The 20,012-nt window shown below is 39.6% G+C and overlaps 1 protein-coding gene across 1 annotated transcript in view; it reads left to right on the top strand.

The window, feature by feature from the left end:
- NPAS2 (neuronal PAS domain protein 2) overlaps positions 1-19,713 on the top strand; it is a 150,238-nt gene extending 130,525 nt beyond the window's left edge. Inside the window, exons 17-21 of the mRNA XM_089681261.1 lie at positions 2,244-2,453; positions 4,148-4,335; positions 5,450-5,533; positions 8,944-9,121; positions 11,916-19,713. Of these exons, the coding sequence (XP_089537387.1) occupies positions 2,244-2,453; positions 4,148-4,335; positions 5,450-5,533; positions 8,944-9,121; positions 11,916-12,062 (807 nt within the window). The 3' untranslated portion in view covers positions 12,063-19,713. The remainder of the gene's footprint in view (positions 1-2,243; positions 2,454-4,147; positions 4,336-5,449; positions 5,534-8,943; positions 9,122-11,915) is intronic.
- Positions 19,714-20,012: the final 299 nt, after the last annotated feature.

The raw sequence follows: 20,012 nt of genomic DNA, 5'->3' as shown, positions 1-20,012 counted from the left end.
TTCAACATATTCATTGATTTTACACATTGCAATAGCAGAAAGGCAGTTGGGTTATAGAATAAATTATTGTGGTTTCCAGATAACAGACCTTGTTCACATACTATATTCATAAAATTAAGTACAGCAGTAAGATCTTTCCAAACGGGTAAACAATAATGGGGAATTCAGGTCAGCAATGGTGAGCTAGAGTATACGTTCAAAAAGGTATATAAAAGCATTGCTGCCAGTTGTGAGCATACTCAGTAAATGGTTTGCATGTCCAAAGACTAGAAATCATGAGATTGGCTATTTGGAAATCTCCAGCTGCCAATGAATGAAGGAGAAAAGCGGGAAGGGGGACAGGTGGGTAAAGTGGATGGGGTCCTGGGGCTTGCTTAGAAACCATATCAAAGGAATGTCTTAACGTCATGGGAGTATAGGCTGTCAACACTGCAGCAAAAGCATGGTGTCAAAGTGTGGGGAAAAGTAGTGATCAACCCACGGCTGCCAAATTTTTGTTTATTTTGCAACTCTGTCCTGTAGCACAGCCTCAACTACTGCGTGGACCATTGCTTGTGCCACCCTATTCCTAGTCTTGACCAGGTTAAGGGTGAGGGACTTCCATGCTTTTGCTATGTCTTCACATATTCACTGCTCAAAAAAATTAAAGGAGCACTTTGAAAACACATCAGATCTCAATGGGAAAAAATCTCATGCTGGATATCTATACTGATATGGACTGGGTAATGTGTTAGAAATGTAAGGATGCCCCATCGTTTGATAGAAATGAACATGATCAACCTACAGGGGACTGAATTCAAAGACACCCTGAAAATCAAAGTGAAAAAATGATGCAGCAGGCTAGTCCAGTTTGCTGAAATTTCATTGCAGCAACTTAAAATGGTACTTAGTAGTTTGTATGGCCCCATGTGCTTGTATGCATGCCTGACAACATCAGTGTATGCTCCTAATGAGACGACGGATGGTGTCCTGGGGTATTTCCTCCCAGATCTGGACCAGCGCATCACTGAGCTCCTAGACAGTCTGAGGTGCAACCTGGTGGCATCGGATGGACTGAAATACGATATTCCAGAGGTGTTCTATTGGATTTGTCAGGCAAGCGTGGGGGCCATTCAATGGTATCAATTCCTTCATCCTCCAGGAACTGCCTGCATACTCTTCCCACATTAGGCCGTGCATTGTCGTGCACCAGGAGGAACCCAGAACCCACTGCTATAACGTAGGGTCTGACAATGGGCCCAAAGATTTCATCCCGATACCTAATGGCAGTCAGGGTGCCATTGTCTAGTCTGTAGAGGTCTATGCCTCCCCAGACCATCACTGACCCACCACCAAAACGTCATGCTGAACAATGTTACAAGCAGCATAAAGTTCTCCACGGCTTCTCCAGACCCTTTCACGCCTGTCACATGTGCTCAGAGTGAACCTGCTTTCATCTGTGAAAAGCACAGGGCACCAGTGTCAGATCTGCCAATTCTGGTGTTCAATGGCAAATGCCAATCGAGCTCTGGTGCTGGGCAGTGAGCACAGGGCCCACTAGAGGATGTCTGGCCCTCAGGCCACCCTCATGAAATCTGTTTCTGATTGTTTGGTCAGAGACATTCACACCAGTGGCCTGCTGAAGGTCATTTTGTAGGGCTCTGGCAGTGCTCATCCTGTTCCTCCTTGCACAAAGGAGCAGATACCGGTCCTTCTGATGGGTTAAGGACCTTCTACGGCCCTATCCAGCTGTCCTAGAGTAACTGCCTGTCTCCTGGAATCTCCTCCATGCTCTTGAGACTGTGCTGGGAAAAACAGCAAACCTTCTGGCAATGGCACGTATTGATGTGCCATCCTGGAGGAGTGGGACTGCCTGTGCAACCTCTGTAGGTCCAGGTATCGCCTCATGCTATCAGTAGTGACACTGACCCTAGCCAAATGCAAAACTAGTGAAAAACAGTCAGAAAAGATGAGTAGGGGAAAAATGTTAGTGGCCTCCACCTGTAAAACCATTCCTGTTTTTGGGGTTGTCTCATTGTTGCCCATCTAGTGCACCTGTTGTAAATTTCATTAACACCAAAGCAGTTGAATCTGATTAACAACCCCCTCTGCTACTTAACTGACCAGATCAATATCCCAGGAGTTTAATTTACTTGATGCTATTCCTTTAATTTTTTTGAGCAGTGTATACTTCATGTGTGTATTTAGCTACTTGCCTAAAGTTCAGATTGAATATTATGATTTTTGTTTTTAATTTTCTTTAGATGTTTTACCAGCCACAAATTGTTTCAATGAGCTTTAGCAATATGCAACAAGCAGAGCCTCAACAGCAAATGGATAAACAGTCTAACATGCAACAGCAGCTGATGTCTAGTTCTTCAGCTCAAGGACAAATATCATCTTCCCAGACTGCAAGCCAGGATCTAGTATCATCAGAACCCATGCTGCCAGATACAAATGTCCTACCCAACAAGGTAATAATATTTTAGTTTTGTATGCCGCATTGTATTACCAATACCATATAAGGCAGATATCACTGCCCAAATATTACAAGAAATAAAGATTTCTGTTGGTTTTTTATGTCTACCTGAAGCAGTTTGAAGGCCTTTACTGCCAGATATGACACTGGCATTCCTATAAGTTACTGCAAAGCACTGAACATATATAGCAGTGCTAAACTCAGCTACAGGCTTGATGTAATTGAAAGCTAGATTTACAGGTATAAAATACTCTGCAGAGAGACTTTTTTCACATTAAGTAGGACAGTGGGTACTGCTGATACAATTAGGCTGAAGAGGTCAAAATGTCTTCTGTTGGTGCAGCTAACAGACATGAATATTGGAGGTGTGATACCCTTTAATAAATTAGCTATTTGGATAATATAGATAAACATAGAGTTAGATACTAATCAAATTAAGGGACCAGGCTGTTTAATCCAGCTCTAAAAGTGGGTTCATTTATGTTTAGGACAATATACCTAAACCTTAAAAGAAAAAACAATATTAACTGATAGGAAATACACTAAGATTAGGAGGTTGTGAGTATTAAAGCAGTATTAAGCCCAAAAGCTAACATTAACTATATTGCAGCTTACCAATTCTTAGTTGTGATGGCTGCATTTGTTTTCTTTTTCAGGCTTTCTTTCTTCTATTTTCATCTGGTGATCCTGCCAGTAAGTCAGTTGTTTTTCAAAAGAACATGCTCTCCTGCAGATGTATCATTTAGAGGGATAACACAAACCATTTACCACTGACTGGTGTGCTTACAATGATCAACTTTTTTCATTTATATAAAGTCTTTACCCCAAAAGGAAAAAACTTGTGCTGTAATTGCTTATAAAGTACTATTAGCGGGAGTTTAGCTTAAATTTTTTTGTATTTTTAAATCTGCTAGTCCATCTAGGAATCCCCTCTCCCCCAGATTGAGAATGCTGCTTTCCAAAGGTACCCCCTGTGCTCATTCAGCCAGAGTGGAGCCACTCTAAAACAGGAGGTGTGGTATTGGCCAGATCACCAGGTGAAACAGAGGGTAAAACCTAAAAAACTAATGCAGCCAATATATCTAATGATTGGTAAGCTGTGAAATATTACATGTTTGATTTTGTGTTTAATATAGTTTTGATTCAGTCAAGTTAGCAATCCTTGCACTACTACAGTCATTGTGGGTATCAACTTTCAGTATATATGCCTAAAATTAAAACAAAGCAGTACTTAGCACTTCAAAGAGCATGCTCAGGTTGATCTTGTGCTACTCTTACTAATGTTATTACTTTTACTCATTAATTAGATTTTTTAGAGGATTTGATACGTCTGAAACAGGTCTAGCTCAGTTGTTCAAAGAGAGAGCTGTCCTTCCTTTGCTGAGCCAGATACTGCAGTTGTACAGCTCTTTTTTAGTGTTTCAGCTAGTGACAAGCAGTAAAAGTTGTGGGCTGGTGGAAATCGCAGCTAGCAATTAATCTAACATTTCCTTTCTAAATAGTTTGACTACATTGTACTAATGTTAGTTAATTTTTGTGGATTTCAGTAACCATACTGTTTGCAGTGCAGTCAAGCTATGTAGTGAAGCACACATTTAACAAGATGAAATGAAATCTGTTTTTATATTCCATATGTGTAAGTTTTCAAAATCTGTTATAAAAGTTTTAAAAGCTTCAACTTGGTCTCAGGGACAGAAATCAATGAGCAGCATGCAAAGCATACCAAACAGAAGCCACTCGACCAGCAGAACTGCATCTCAGCTCAGCAATCCTACAGGTTTGTTGCAGAATATCAACACAAATTCCTCTAGTGATTCACAGCAAGACAGCACCCAGTGCCAGGGAGCCCCAGATTTTACTCATGACAGGCAATTAAGGTAAAATTTCCAACTTAATTTTGAGGATGATTGCATGACAGTTTGTATTACTTGATGATAGCAATTTACATATTACTTTGATGGAGAAGAATAAGGAAGGTAGACAGTGACATCATTTTAATTGTTTGTGGCATGAGTGCATTAGACCTACCATTTTTTTTTTACTGCCAATATTTATTTAGCAACAGCGCTTATAATGCAGCTAATTTTTTCATGTACTAGTCATATCAGAAAATCTAAAATCAAATTATTTACCCTAGCCCCCAACATAACTTTTAGCCATAAACCTCAACCTAAGTTCAAATGTAAACCTAGCTTTAATATTTAACCTCTATAAATAACTAAAATGTGTGTAAAACATAGAAAACACAAAAATGAATTGATTTTGGTATTATTTCTGCTACAGCTGTATTCTTTGTAGAACAAGCAGAGGAATTAAGCTGCATTTCACTTAATGTTGATATGTTACCAATTTTTTTTTATTTTGCCTGGAGTATGAACCAGTGTACACTTTTTATTTAGAGTGGAGATCCCCTTTACCATTTGGGATTAGAAAAAAGCAGTGTAAATGCAATTCCAGTGTGCAGTAACCCTTATCATCCAATCAGAACCAATCAATCAGGTTGAAGGAAAGAAAATCACTCAATTCGCCAAACAGCACAGTCAGTGTTGATGGGGGAATGCCTCCTGGCTATAGCCAGCAGCAGTGATCATACAAAAAACCCCAACAGGCTAGTTGTACTGAAGTCAATCAGTCGACTTCAGTACAACCAGCCTGCCCACAGATTGATCGAAATCTTACTGGTTCCTGCTCAATCATGCCCAGAACAGAACAACCCCTTTCCCATATTATAGAGATGAGGAAAAGGGAGGTGTTCTGTAAGCCTAACACACTTCTTAGGGTAACAACTCTGTTCCTGTATAGATAGAGAACAATGGGTGAGCATTGTAAACCTAGGACAGTAAGTATTTTGTTGGCATGATCACAAGGTAAAAATGAAAAAAACCTGAAAAAGACTCAAATATTTTACATGTTTTTCTCTTGGGCTTAGGTACACTTTATTTATACAATATGCAGTTGAACCTAAAAATGTTTTCTTTTTTCATTATTCAGATTATTGCTTAGTCAGCCTATCCAGCCAATGATGCCAAGTCCATGTACAACAAGGCGGTACTCAGATAGTGGACATCAGATAAAGTGAGTACTCTGTCATAAAGTGATACTGCACAAATCTACTGCTTGACTGTGTTTGCCAGGCATGTCTAGATGAATAGGGTTAACTTAAAGCTGAATTGTAGGAATTCAACCACTTTAATAAATTTACAGGCACACTATGAGCTAAGTCATTTGAGGTGCATGCCACCTAGTCCACTTATCTCTTTAACTTACATCTGACAGTTTTATGGGGCTCTGGAAGTGTAGCTATTCTTAAGTTCTTGGACTAGAGTCAGAGCTGATTCACACATGTGCGGTGCTGATTGAAACTCAGGTTTCATAGCTAATTGATACAGTAGTTGTTCACAGGTTCATGTCAGGTTTATGTCAGGTTCAGGACAGGATTAGTTCAGGATCTTATCTTGTTCACACATATGCGGTTTAGAAAAGGTTCCCATAGAAGTCAATAGCCTGTAATCTGCACCTGAACTGGACCACACTGCTCAGAAATCGGACATGACTCATTTTAAAACCGCACTGAATCTGCACCACCAGTGCACTGGACGTATTTGAACAGTCACCATAGGAAGCAATGTTTTTTCACACGTCATGCGGATTGGATGCAGTTCAAATCGTATCCAATCCGCACATATGTGAACGGGCACTTATCTGGACCTCAAAATCACACAGTACAAATACAACCTAACACCTAACAAATAAAAAATGAGGACATCATGACTAGGCCATATACCAGGGGTGGGCAAACTTTTTGACTTGAGGGCCGCAATGGGTTCATATATTGGACCCGGGGGCCGGACCAAGAGTAGATGAATGATGTGTATGTGTCATCCATAGTAAGTATAGTAATATTCCCCCATAGTAAGCATAGTAATTAATCCCCCATATAGTAATTAATCCCCCATATAGTAATTCATCCCCCATAGTAATTCATCCCCCATAGTAATTCATCCCCCATATAGTAATTCATCCCCCATAGTAATTCATCCCCCATAGTAATTCATCCCCCCTATAGTAATTAATCCCCAATATTAAGCCCCCAAGTCCCCCCTGTGTCAATTCACTTACCTTTGCTCCGCGCGTTCCTCTCGCCGTGTTCCCGCGCCGTTCCGGTGTAGCATGAAAATCTGTCTCCTATGAGGATCTGTCCCCTCGACGTATCTGCGCATGTGCCAGTTTCAGGCATTAGCAGCCGATCGGCGATCTCCGGCACATGCGCAGATACGTTCGAGGGGGACAGATCCTCATAGGAGACAGATTTTCATGCTACACCGGTCTTCAGGGCGGACTGTGAGAGGAGCCTAGTGGGAGCCTAGCTCCGCGGGCCGGATTAAAAGGTCCCCCGGGCCGTATACAGCCCGCGGGCCGTAGTTTGCCCATTGCTGCCATATACAGTAATATGCTGTAGAATCAACGACTCAAGGGTCTTTTGCTCATGCAGCAAACACATCGGGGTGCACCACCATAGTGGGGATACATGTATCATAAGGGGATGCAATAACGGTGCTATGAGACCAATGTTCAAAATGAGCAGGTGCAGCCTCTACTGTCATGGAAACAGAGGCACAACTAGGGAAAGGTCACTTGGTGAAAATGAACTTGATTCCCATGCAAGTGAGTACAGTCCACATGTATATACAGTGGGGATCGAAAGTTTGGGCACCCCAGCTAAAAATTTGTATTAATGTGCATAAAGAAGCCAGGGAAAGATGGAAAAATCTCCAAAAGGCATCAAATTACAGATTAGACATTCTTATAATATGTCAACAAAAGTTAGATTTTATTTCCATCATTTACACTTTCAAAATAACAGAAAACAAAAAAATGGCGTCTGCAAAAGTTTGGGCACCCTGCAGAATTTATAGCATGCATTGCCCCCTTTGCCAAGCTGAGACCTGCCAGTGTCATGGATTGTTCTCAATCATCGTCTGGGAAGACCAGCTGATGTCAATCTCAAAGGTTTTAAATGCCCAGACTCATCTGACCTTGCCCCAACAATCAGCACCATGGGTTCTTCTAAGCGGTTGTCTAGACAACAAAACTGAAAATAGTTGACGCTCACAAAGCTGGAGAAGGCTATAAGAAGATAGGAAAGCGTTTTCAGATGTCAATATCCTCTGTTTGGAATGTAATTAAGAAATGGCAGTCATCAGGAACAGTGGAAGTTAAAGCAAGATCTGGAAGACCAAGAAAAATATCAGACAGAACAGCTCGCAGGATTGTGAGAAAAACAATTCAAAACCCACGTTTGACTGCACGATCCCTCCAGAAAGATCTGGCAGACATTGGAGTTGTGGTACACTATTCCACTATAAAGAGATACTTGTACAAATATGGTCTTCATGGAAGAGTCATCAGAAGAAAACCTCTTCTACGTCCTCACCACAAAAATCATCGTTTGAACTTTGCAAATGAACATATAGACAAGACTGATGCATTTTGGAAACAAGTTCTGTGGACCGATGAGGTTAAAATTGAACTTTTTGGCCGGAATGAGCAAAGGTACGTTTGGAGAAGAAGGGGCACAGAATTTAATGAAAAGAACCTCTGTCCAACTGTTAGGCATGGGGTTGGATCAATCATGCTTTGGGGTTGTGTTGCAGCCAGTGGCACAGGGAACATCTCACGAGTAGAAGGAAAAATGGATTCAATAAAATTTCAGCAAATTTTGGATGGTAACTTGATGCCATCTGTGAAAAAGCTGAAGTTAAAGAGAGGATGGCTTCTACAAATGGAAAATGATCCTAAACACACCTCGAAATCCACGGGGGATTACATCAAAAGGCGTAAACTGAAGGTTTTGCCATTGCCTTCACAATCTCCTGACCTCAACATAATTGAAAATCTATGGATAGACCTTAAAAGAGCCGTGCGTGACAGACAGCCCAGAAATCTCAAAGAACTGGAAGACTTTTGTAAGGAAGAATGGGCAAAGATACCTCAAACAAGAATTGAAAGACTCTTGGCTGGCTACAAAAAGCGTTTGCAAGCTGTGACACTTGCCAAAGGGGGCAGTACAATATATTAACTCTGCAGGGTGCCCAAACTTTTGCAGACGCCATTTTTTTGTTTTCTGTTATTTTGAAAGTGTAAATGATGGAAATAAAATCTAACTTTTGTTGACATATTATAAGAATGTCTAATCTATAATTTGATGCCTTTTGGAGATTTTTCCATCTTTCCTTGGCTTCTTTATGCACATTAATACAAATTTTTAGCTGGGGTGCCCAAACTTTTGATCCCCACTGTACATATATCAAAGTAGCAGTGAATAAGGCACTATATGCAATCCAGATAGTGTGTGGCCCATAAGGCCGATTCCTGGGAACAATAAACACAGCCTCAAAGTATGTCATGCAAGGCTGACATTGGATGAGCATCTCATTGGATAGAAACAAAAAACCCTGATGTTTTTTTTTCCTCTAATACAACAGATTTTCACAAAACCCACAAATATTCAGGGGTGTAGAAGTGAAGAGCTCTGCCAACAATGCTCCACTTGTGCTAATGGGTCAAGCCATTTTACATCCAGGATTTCTATCAGAACATTCCTCCCAACAGCAGAATCTTCAGACTATGCAAGCTCAGCAGCAACAGCAGCAATATTCCCAGGTAAAATATCAGTGGCGTTGGATGTGACCATGTAATGCCAGAGGTGGGTCTATACTTATATTGTACACAGGTTTGAATTTCTGCAATGGGGATGCATATGTTGAAGCTGAAGTTTGTTTCATCAGCTTAGTACATTAAGAGTAAAATAGACTAAATAGTAATTGACTGATGAAGGCTACAGTTCTGCATTACTATCAGATGCAAGCCTACCTGGGCAGCACAGTGGTTAAGTGGTTAGCACTTCCACCTAGGGTCGTCAGTTCAAATCCCAATTACGACACCACCTGCCTTGAGTTTTCTTGTTTCCCTGTGCCTGCCTGGGTTTCCTCTGGGTACTTCGGTTTCCTCTAACACTTCAAAGACATGCCGGTAAGTTAATTGACTGCTGTCTAAATTGACCCTGGTATGTGTATGTATGAATGTGAGTTAAGGACCTTAGATTGTAAGCTCCTTGAGGGCAGGGACTGATGTGAATGTACAACATATATGTATAGCGCTGTGTAAATTGATGGCACTATATAAGTACCTGTAATAAATAAATCTCTTGCAAATGTTATTTATGATCCAGGATACTGAGAGAGAGATGAAGTTATATATCAAAGCATACACCCAATGATCCTATGAGGTGTTTCTTGAATACTGGCAGCAAGATAGCACAGAAAACTAATTTTATGGTAGCAGTGGGTGAAGTAAATGTTTTGGCTTTAGCAATTGTGCAGTAGTTGCTGGATAACATTAGTAGTTCAGTGGTGGATTTTACTTCATGTCTGGAGTAGCTGTTAACTCCAATTTAAATAAATAGCACATGCAGAGGGTTTATCAATCTGTCACAAAAAGACTTTTTAGAAACTGAATCAGACTAGCTCTAAGTACAGTAAATGTTGATGCACAATCTGCCTTAGGCTTTTTTTCTAGAGAGATGATTCATTATAGTTAAAGTGGTTGTAAACCTCTGACATGAAATGTGAAGAAAGCATGTCCCTCTATAGAGTGTGTTTGTCTCAGTCCAGAGCACTAAGTGTCATTTATGTCTGCTGCCTCTTTCCTCTGTGACAAGTTTTCCTGATGCCAACAAGTAAAAAGGTGATGGGGAGGGAGATCCAGCACACTGCCTGTGATTGATGCCCTCAGCTCTATTCCAGTGTGCTGTATGAAGGGGGGGGGTGTCCCTTCCCTCCAATCAGCTCTCAGCACTCCTCACTGAGCTCTGCAGAGTGTAAATTGATCTCCCTGCCTCCTGATTTCTGAAAGTTTAAAGAAACTGTACAAATTCTGCAATTTGAACTGATAGAGGACAGATGACTGCAGATAAATAGGTACATTGTATATAGGATGATTTGTTTAATCTCTGAGTTAGTCACTTCTGGGTATACGTAAGGGACAACCACGTAATAAAAATGGGAATACAATTACTAGTTTTGCAACATAATATCCGTAATATGAATTTGATAAAACTGTCATACGAGAAATATTAAGCTGTAATTCCTAACTTCCTTCTGAAAATACTAGTTACGTGGCTTTCCTGATTTTATTTTGGCTAAATTACTCTATGAGATACTGAACAAGGAACAAGTATGCAGTCTTCTGCTGTAGTTCCCTGGAGTCAGGAAAGCTAGGGTTCGCCATCATATCTTTTTCATAAAGTTCATAAAAGGCTGAGTTTCTGTTTCACTACTTCTACTTTCCATACTTATGATGGACAGCTTCACTGATTAGCAATAGGTATGGACCAATAGAGAGTTGGGCCAAGTTTGACTTTTTTCAAGAAGGCATTTGTCAAATAGAGAACTCTAGGTTTAAAATAAGATTAAAGGTTCATGTTTTTGTTCTAAAATAATAAACATGTTATACTTACCTGCTCTGTCCAATGGTTTTGCACAGAGCAGCCCTGATCCTCCTTTTTTCGGATCTCCCGTTGGCTCTCCTGGCTCCCCCCCCACCCGACAAGTGTCCCATAGCAAGCCTCCTGCTATGGGGCACTTGTGCATGCTTGCTCCTGAGCTCTGTTCTATGTGTCCATAAGACTTGCAGAGTGCAGTTCGGGCTTGCCCCCTGTTCCCTCATCACTGGCTGATTGACAGAAGTGGGAGCTAATGGCTCCTGCTGCTATATCTGAGCCAGTGAGAAAGAGCTGAAAGAGCCTTGGCTCTCGTGTACCTCGCTAGATCAGACTGTATTTAGGCGGGGCTGCAGGGGAAGCTGCATGCAGAAGGGTTGTTGCCTTACTACATTCTATCTTCTGCCTTTACAACCACTTTAATGGCTCCAAGAGTGCTTCAGCAGGGATGTGAAGGTGTGTGTGAGCACCAAGTTCCTGCTTTACAGTAATATCTGTACATATTCTAGTATTAGGATACACTTTACAGATGCACTGTTTTCAACAAATGTGCCCAGGAACTTAGATAGCCCTGGATAATGACAGCATTCATCTGAAGTTTTGCACACAGGTATTTTGCTTTGTGAGAAGCTGTGTTCTCAAACAGAACAACAATCAAGCCTCCATATACACTCATAGATCTGTGTTAGGAATCAAGAGAACAGCAAGCACACAGCGATTCATGAGTTGCCAAGGAGACAAGTTATTTTTAGGCCAGTGGTGAATATTCAAACTTTCCATTATGTGTTTCATGTACATATTTGTGCTTTTTTGGTTTGATTTGATGAAGGATTGTTTGTAGAAGTTATTGTGATTTTTTTAGCATTTGGTTGGATGACCAACACAGAAATATATGTTTCTAACTCACCTAGCAGATGTGTTTAAGAAAAAACCCATTTGTTTGTTTCTTTCCACTAGGTGGCGACAACAAGCACTTTACAGAAGGAACAGCCAGATTCTTTGATTCTGCCGACTTACTCCCAGCACCAAGGGTCTATAGGGTTACAGCAGCAGGTCTCACCAAGAAGAACTAATAGTCTGTCAGAGACATCAGGTGCACAGTGATGAAAATGAAAGGCAGATATGTTTTATTTCACCAGCTGGTCTGATATTTCATGGTCTGCTTTATGGAACCTTTTTGGGATTTAGTGGTCAGTAGAAGACATCGCATATTTCCTGACAGATGTCAGCTGGAACAGGGGCCTATTTCATTTACTGCCGGCGGAATTGGTGGTCCAGGTTTTTCTGCACATAGGTTCTCATTGAGGAAAACCAGACAAGCCAAAATCCTTGTTTGTGCCACTTTTCTGTTCGATAAAGCAGTGTTCAGTCAGTGTGACTCAAGAAGACAATCTAGAACTTTTTCAAAAGATTTTTAACTCAAGGTCAAAGATTTTGTGCCCAATGTCAGGGCTGGTCTGCTCTCTGCTGCTCCATGATTATTTCTATTTTGTCCAGCGTGTTTGAATTGCTTCTTCATGATTTTCTCTCTCATTTCTGCAACAACTGAAGATGCATAATTATTTAAGAGACAGATGCTGTAACAGATAAGTATGAATGCAACATTTTATTCACATGAGAAGGTCCTATACTCTTGCATTCCTTGTATGCAGTGTTCCATTTGTCTTCAGGTAAATGGGACTGTTAATGCTCATAGGAGTTCAGAAGCCTATGTTTAGAAGTGTTTTGAGTCGTTTGGGAAAAGAAGACAATGAATCCTACAGGCAGAGCTGTTCCTTATGTAACATAAAATATGAGAGAAGTTGATATGGCTTAATAGTTTTGAAGAGTGTCTGCATGAAGTCAGAACAATGCCTATTTACTGTTAAATCCAACTTTTAATCAAGGCATTACTTATATAATTTGGTATGGTGTTACTTGTGCCTCAGTGATACTGTTTGTTTCTAAAGAATTTTTAGAATGCATTCTTGTGAATATTGGCTAGAACCACATAATCACACCTTCCACTGCGTTACAGAAACACATATTAATTACTATGAGAAGTTCTGCACTGACAGTAGTAGAGACATATTTAAATATTTTATTAAATATTATAAAACTGCAGACATATCTTTGTAGTCATATATGTATTCCCATGGAGAAAACAGGCAACAATAATATAGATGCAGAATGTCTTGATGGTAAAAAAAAACATAAGCAAGCAAAAAGCACTTCTGAAATCAGTGGGCTGCTTTTATAGTCTGTGTCCCACTAAGTGGGAGATACCCAGCATGCAACTGTGATTACCACTGGTCACCTGTACAGTGCACAGAAAAGCAGTAAAGTAAGAGTGTTTGATATTGTTTCAGGGATTTTGTTTCTTATTTCAGTCCTGTCTACTCTTTAGCAGAGCATAGAAAGCTGGACTCATGTAATAACACAAATAAAAACCCTGTGGGTGAACATAAAATAATGAAATAAACATATCGACAGAAAAAAAACATGTCCTTACCAATACAGCACTAAAATGTTAAACATTTGCCTATTTTAGTGTAAACTTGCCCTGAACTTACATGCCTAACAAATTAAAAAGGGGAATTGTATAGCAAGCATCTATATGTACCTGCACACAGCCACAGATACTTAAAATGGAACTCCACCCAAAAGGGGAAGTTCCACTGTAAGCCTTTATCCCCCGCTCCCCTTTAAGGATTGGCACCTTTGGGGAGTGGGTACCTGAATTTGACAGGTAACCGCTCCCACTTCCGCTGCGATCGCCTAGGCGATTGGAAGCAGAGGTTGTCGCCCCCCTCTCACGCATGTGCAGTTGGCACCCGGCTGTGAAGCCACAAGCTGTCACAGCCGGGTGCCCACACTAAAGATGCCGGCACCAGGGAGAGAAGATGGCCGGTGATACCAGCGGTGGTGAGGACACCGTTGGACCAAGGAACAGGTGAGTGGATGTATTTTAAAAGTCATCAGCTACAGTTTTTGTAGCTGCTGACTTTTTTTTTTTTTTCTCTGCTTTAAGAAAAGGTCAAACTTTGGACTATGTTCTTTCTGATTCACTTTACTACTAGTCTGTGCAGCCTCGCTATCCAGAAGTGAAATGCAAAATGGAGGGGGGTCAACTTTAAAGACATTTACACATATAGAGTATAATAGAGCCCCACTAGGTGTCAAGGATTTAGCGGTGCTTGAGCAGAACCTTGAGCTGTAGTTTTATTTGTTCATGTTCAAGACAGGTTAATTTTAAAATTCAGTATATTACGTGTATGTGTGTGTGTGCTGGGGGAGGGGGGTTTAAAAGGTATATAAAGGTGTATATATAATTAGGATATTTATAAAAGCATTGCTGAATAACTATTGGGTTGATTTACTGTGCCTTTACTAGGTTTGCAAAGGTTACTGTCGAGGTAATCTACAAAATATTTTTTTTTTTTACAGTTTTTGCTTTTTAATCCCTTATAATGCAAATATTGTATACAGTATATTGATCTGATACTGCTACCAACAGAAAGCCCTATTTGTTTCAGATTTGTATATAGTACATGGTAAAAATTGTAAAGCTTATGTTGCTCTTAAAAGCTCTGTAAAGCAAAAATTGCTTTGGTCCTGAAGGGCCTAAATTGCTTTATGTGTATATATAGTACATAAATGTACTATTTAAAAATATATATATAAAATTTTTAATAAAAAGGATGTCCAATTTTTTAATAATAATGGACCTATAAATTAGTGTTGCAATATGGTAAAAGTCATAACCACAAAGTGTGTGGTATTTTGAAGCTACTTAAAGTGATACTAAACCCAGGACCCTGCATACACTATATCTGTTCTCCCGCAGTACACAGAACATGGAAATGCAATTATTTTATTTTTTTCTTATTATTATACAGTATTTATATAGCGCCAACAGTTCGCTGTACATTACAATGGGAGACAATACATGAGACAGTAGCAAATATAAACTGCTAAATACCTTTTCTCATCGGCAGTTAGAGGAGTCCTGTGACTTCTGTCAGTGTCCAGCAAAGCACTGGTAACACCTTGTAGGTGGAGTTTTCATTCTCCTCTAGGAGAATGCAGGACCCCTGACCTCTGTCTGTAAAGTGTTCATTGGCCCTGTGCTGATCACATGCACTCTCCCTAGGAAAAAAAAAACCTCTAGCAATACAGCAGCTTGCCCCTGAGACTCTGTTCTATCAGGAGATATTTAGGAGACACTGGAAGAAGGGGAGGATCGGAGAAGAGAAGAACAAACATCCTATTTACACAATGTAGAGGAATAACCCCTTAGTTTTCACAGTGAGTATAACAAGCATGCTTTACTGCATATGCAGACTGATTTTATTGTTTTGGGTTTAGTAAAACTTTAAGATCTAACAGGAAAAACTCTGTTCACAATTAGTATTTTTCTTTGCACATTTATTGAGTAAGGATAACTTTTAAGGTTATGATAAGAAGGAACTAAATGAATCAAAAAGCCCTCTAACCAAATCAATGCATAGCACAGTAGAGACTTCTTAGAGCAGAGGGTATTTGCATATTTCATTCTATTACGCAGGCTGGCAAACATATTTTATTATTTGTGTGAAGTTTTACTATAGAGGTGGCAGGTCACAAAAATAGGATTTTTGTACTCACCATAAAATCCTTTTCATGTAGCCCATTGAGGGACACTGCTTGACTTAACCTGGCCTAACTTCGATCCATCTATGTAGGCTTCCATTCCAGAGGAGACAACCTAATGATCAATTCCTCTGGAAAGTTTGTGTTCATTCAGTGCATGCAGCCAATCTGCTGATTAGTGTATTCTGGTAGCAGAGGAGTCCTTCTGTCAGAATAAAATACTGCGGCGGAAATGATTCCTTCATCCACTTCAAATGTGTGGATTGGGGAATCCGTTCATATTTTTTTTTTTGATCAGCTGGCTGTCTGATCAAAAAAAAAAAGAATCATCTATGGTCATCTTTAGGGTTATACTGCTACTTACAAAAGAAATGGACAGCAGGAACATGAAAAACTGAAGACAAGATCCCTTGAGGCTTTAACCCCTCCCATCTCATGCCTACTCAGTTGTAGCAAGCAGTCCAAATAGAGAACGATAACATGAGGGGAGGGTTTCCCTCCATAGATTTCAAAAGAAGAGTTTTATGGTGAATATAAAAATCCAATTTTCTCTATTGTCTAATGAGTGACACTGTTTGATAGCAGAAGACCTAGTGAATCTAAGGCAGTCCAAACTGAGGGCTGGGCACAGAGCAATATGAAAAGATCGAAAAGGAAACCAGGGGCATTAATTAGCCACTTGCAGAACCTCTTGTCTGAAACTAGCATCTATGGAGGCAGAGCTATCGATCTTGCAGAACTAAGAGAAAATATGTACAGAAGAGCCGGTTGCAGCCTTATAATTCCGTGACACCAAGGCCTAGTGACAAAGAGATTTAGAAAAATACTCACTGCTCCAGTGGAGAGAGCTTTAATGGAAAAAAACAGGCATTTCTTGTAACTGAGTGGCCTACACAACAACTTGTCTAATCCACTAGAGATGCAAATCTGGAAACTGGAGAACCTCTTTTGAAACTTGTCAGAATAACAAAAGGGGAATCAGTCTGCCTAAAAGAGGCAGAAAGGTAAAACCTGACCACATTTAAGCAATGGAGAGAAATGAGGGAAACCAGTGCCGAGCACAAAGACCACGCAATATCTGCATTAAGGTGAAAAATTGAACAACCTTGTTTTTTTCAATTGTGGCTCTCTACAGGAGAATACTGATAACTCAGAAACCCTCCTTGCTGAAGTGATGACCAGACAAAGAGTTACCTTATGGGATATCAACACAAGGATATGTTCCTTATAGATTCGAAAAGAACCCCTTCTTACACCAAAAATAAATCCCCTAGCTGAAGTTGAGGCCTATCAGGGGTGACGTTTAAAAGTATGAATCAGCAAATGATCAGCAAAACAATGTTTAACAAACAACAAATCTTAAGAGGGATCCTTGACAGAACCATTAATCGTCTCCATGTCAGATTCTGCTGAGAAAGGTGGTGGTGAGCATCTTAAGCCCTAGTGATCAGTGGAAAGGCTAGATGGTGATTTGGGTGCACACAGTACCACAGTACCAAGCTGCAGAATTAAAACATGGTTGCACATTCGTCAGTCCCAATATAAATAGAAACAAGGGTTCACCATAATAAGAATTAGGCATAATCAAGACCAGGCATAAGGAAGGAATCAACCTAATCTATGAGCTTAGTATGAGATAAATTTGAACTGTATAAGCACACATTCATGCAGTACATGACTAACTGGAGAGACTTTCAGGATTTCCAATATTGGGCATTACTCTACCAGCAGCTGTTGCAAGTAGAAGAATCTTCAAATAACTTCAAGTGGAAAATATAGCAGAACTAAGCAGGAATGAGGTGGATGGGGTCTGCTTTCAGTTTTCTGTGTGTCCATTTCTCCTGTAGGCGGAATAATTTTCCTGGGTTTCTTGCTGTCAAGCTATGTCCCTCAATGAACAGTAGAGAAAGTATGTGTTTTCTACTAGTTTATACATTTAGGGAGGTCTACAATCTATCATTTTCATACTAGCATCAAATGAAGTGAAATACAGTATGTCATTTTTTCAATGGCCTAAGTTTGGGTATAATAACCCATAGCAACCAACTTGAAATCTATCTGCGGTTATAGCAGTCATACTGAATAAGACCAATAATCTCAAAACTCTAGTAAACACCGTTTAGGTCAATATACTGTACAGCTACAGTATATGTGCAAGATTTGCTATCAGTCAGTATGATGAAGTGAAAATGAAGTTAAAAGAAAACAGGTTTCAGAGACTGAACTTGTTGTCAGCACTCCTTTTTAAAACAATATATTTTGTTAAAATTAATCTAAAACCAGAAACAAAACTTGATAGTATTGCATCTTACCGTCTTTGGATGTAGTGGTTGCCTTTTCTTTTTTCACACCTTTTTTTCCCCTTTATTGGAACCTAGTAATCTTGCCATTAATTCACTCCTTGTCCTAGGATGACAATAATACTAAGCAACGTTGTCACCCTAGGATAGGGAGTGTGTTAGGGTTACATAACACCTCCCTCTGTTCTCCATATCAAGGGGCAGGTGTTTTGTAGTCCATGGGAATAGCATAGAACAATACTAACTGATAACTTAAAACAGAGAGTACAGGAATTATCAGCTCACAAGATTGCTGGCTGGATGAACAGCTATTTTTGCACATATCAAACACATATTATAAATTGGTTTTATTGATATATTCAACAGACCAAAAGTGAGCACATACGATACATTTATATTTGTTTACATACATTTAAGGTGAAAAAGGGTCGTTCTTTAATGTAATTACATAATTGCTGTAAAACAGTAAATCTGAGTGCATTCTAATAGTAAGCATCATCAAGTGTGAGCACAAATGATCTAGTCATTAAACATGTCTTTTTTACACCCTGGATGACTCCCCAACTTTGGTTCCAAATCCCTCTCATTGGAGAATAGATTGTGATATTTGAGGGTAGTATAGACTCTCTGAAAAGCTATTTACATATGTGTTTGAAGTCTAGATATACTTTGCAGCAGTTTATCAGGATTACACAATAATGTGTGCTGCTGTGAGAGACAAAAATGGTCTTGTTAAACATTAAATCTTGAATGTGTGTGTGTGAGAAGACAAGAGAGAAAGGAGACTGGTGTGGTATCACATAACTTGCAGATCTGGACACAGTCCTACTGCAGCTCACTATGCTTGGATTTTATACTCTCCTGTAGATTGTTTTAAGTCCAATACTTGCTAAAGGAGGACTGGTACCAGAAATAAACACCATAGATGTTAAAACACAGAGACAAATAAATGGGGCAGATTTAAATAAAATAACCCCATTCATGCAAAGTTGTTGAGCGGTGCACCCCTTTAAACCAACAGAAGCTACCTAGTTCTACTAACAGATGAGCTAGGAAGACTTTTACAATGTCTTTATTAACAGCACATATAGAGTGAAGTTTTGTAGATAAAGTAGATTTCTGTTGTTAGAAAAAAAAAACTGACTTAGGGATGACAGCTGTTACTGCTGTCAGTAAATACTTTAAAGTGTTACTAAACCCAGGACCCTGCATTCACTATATCCAGTCCCCCACAGTAAACAAAACATGGAAATGCAATTATTTTAGAAAATATAAACTGCTACATACCTTTTCTCATCAGCAGTTAGAGCAGTCTTGTGACTTCAGCAGAGCACTGGTTAAAGCTTGTAGGAGGAGTTTTCTTTCTGCTCTAGGAGGATGTGAAACCGCTGACCCTCTGTCTGGACAGTGCTGATTGGCCCTGTGCTGATCACATGCACCCTCCCAAGAAAAAAAAAACCAACCTCTCTAGCAATACACACCAAACTGAGCATGTGCATGTGACTACGGATTCAGTCTGTATCCCCTTGGACATTTCAACAAGGGGAAGGGCAGAGAAGAAAGGATCAAACATCCTTTATACACAGTGTGGATGATTAACTCTTTAGGTTCCACAGTGAGTATAACGAGCATGCTTTACTGCATATACAGACTGATTTTACTGTTGTGGGTTTAGTAACACTTTAATGTACATTGTAGTATGATACACTGCACTGCTAAATGGTGTCAATAGCGACATTAAAACATATTTTGATACCAAAGCTTCCATGTGGAATGAAATGTATGCAGAATAAAAAGCTGTACATTAAAATTATAATAAACCTTACATTTATTTTTTTTAAGAATTGAAATGTTTCTCTTTATGTAAAATATGATGCTTTATCATTTGTATTATATTGTATGGCCAGTAGTTCAAATTTGTTTATCACTCTCTAAGTAATGATCATTGCAAATGCTTTTAGAACTGTGGAAATTCAGGAAAAAATGTTAACATTACCAAACTGTCTTGTAGTGCAGAAATTTAACTCTACACTAGAAAAGAACACAGCAGGGAAATGTGTAAATGTTTTTGTTAAGCTGTCCTAAAACAACCCTGTTGGTAAATGCAGCAAATGAAAGACAATCCTGTAATAGGCGAAATTAA

Source organism: Staurois parvus, unplaced genomic scaffold (genome assembly GCF_062004578.1).
Source record: "Staurois parvus isolate SC_StPar_1 unplaced genomic scaffold, SC_StPar_1.0 ptg000262l, whole genome shotgun sequence".
In the NCBI taxonomy this organism is placed as follows: domain Eukaryota; kingdom Metazoa; phylum Chordata; class Amphibia; order Anura; family Ranidae; genus Staurois; species Staurois parvus.
Note: the sequence above shows the minus strand (reverse complement) of the source record. Positions and strands in the feature narration are given on the sequence as shown.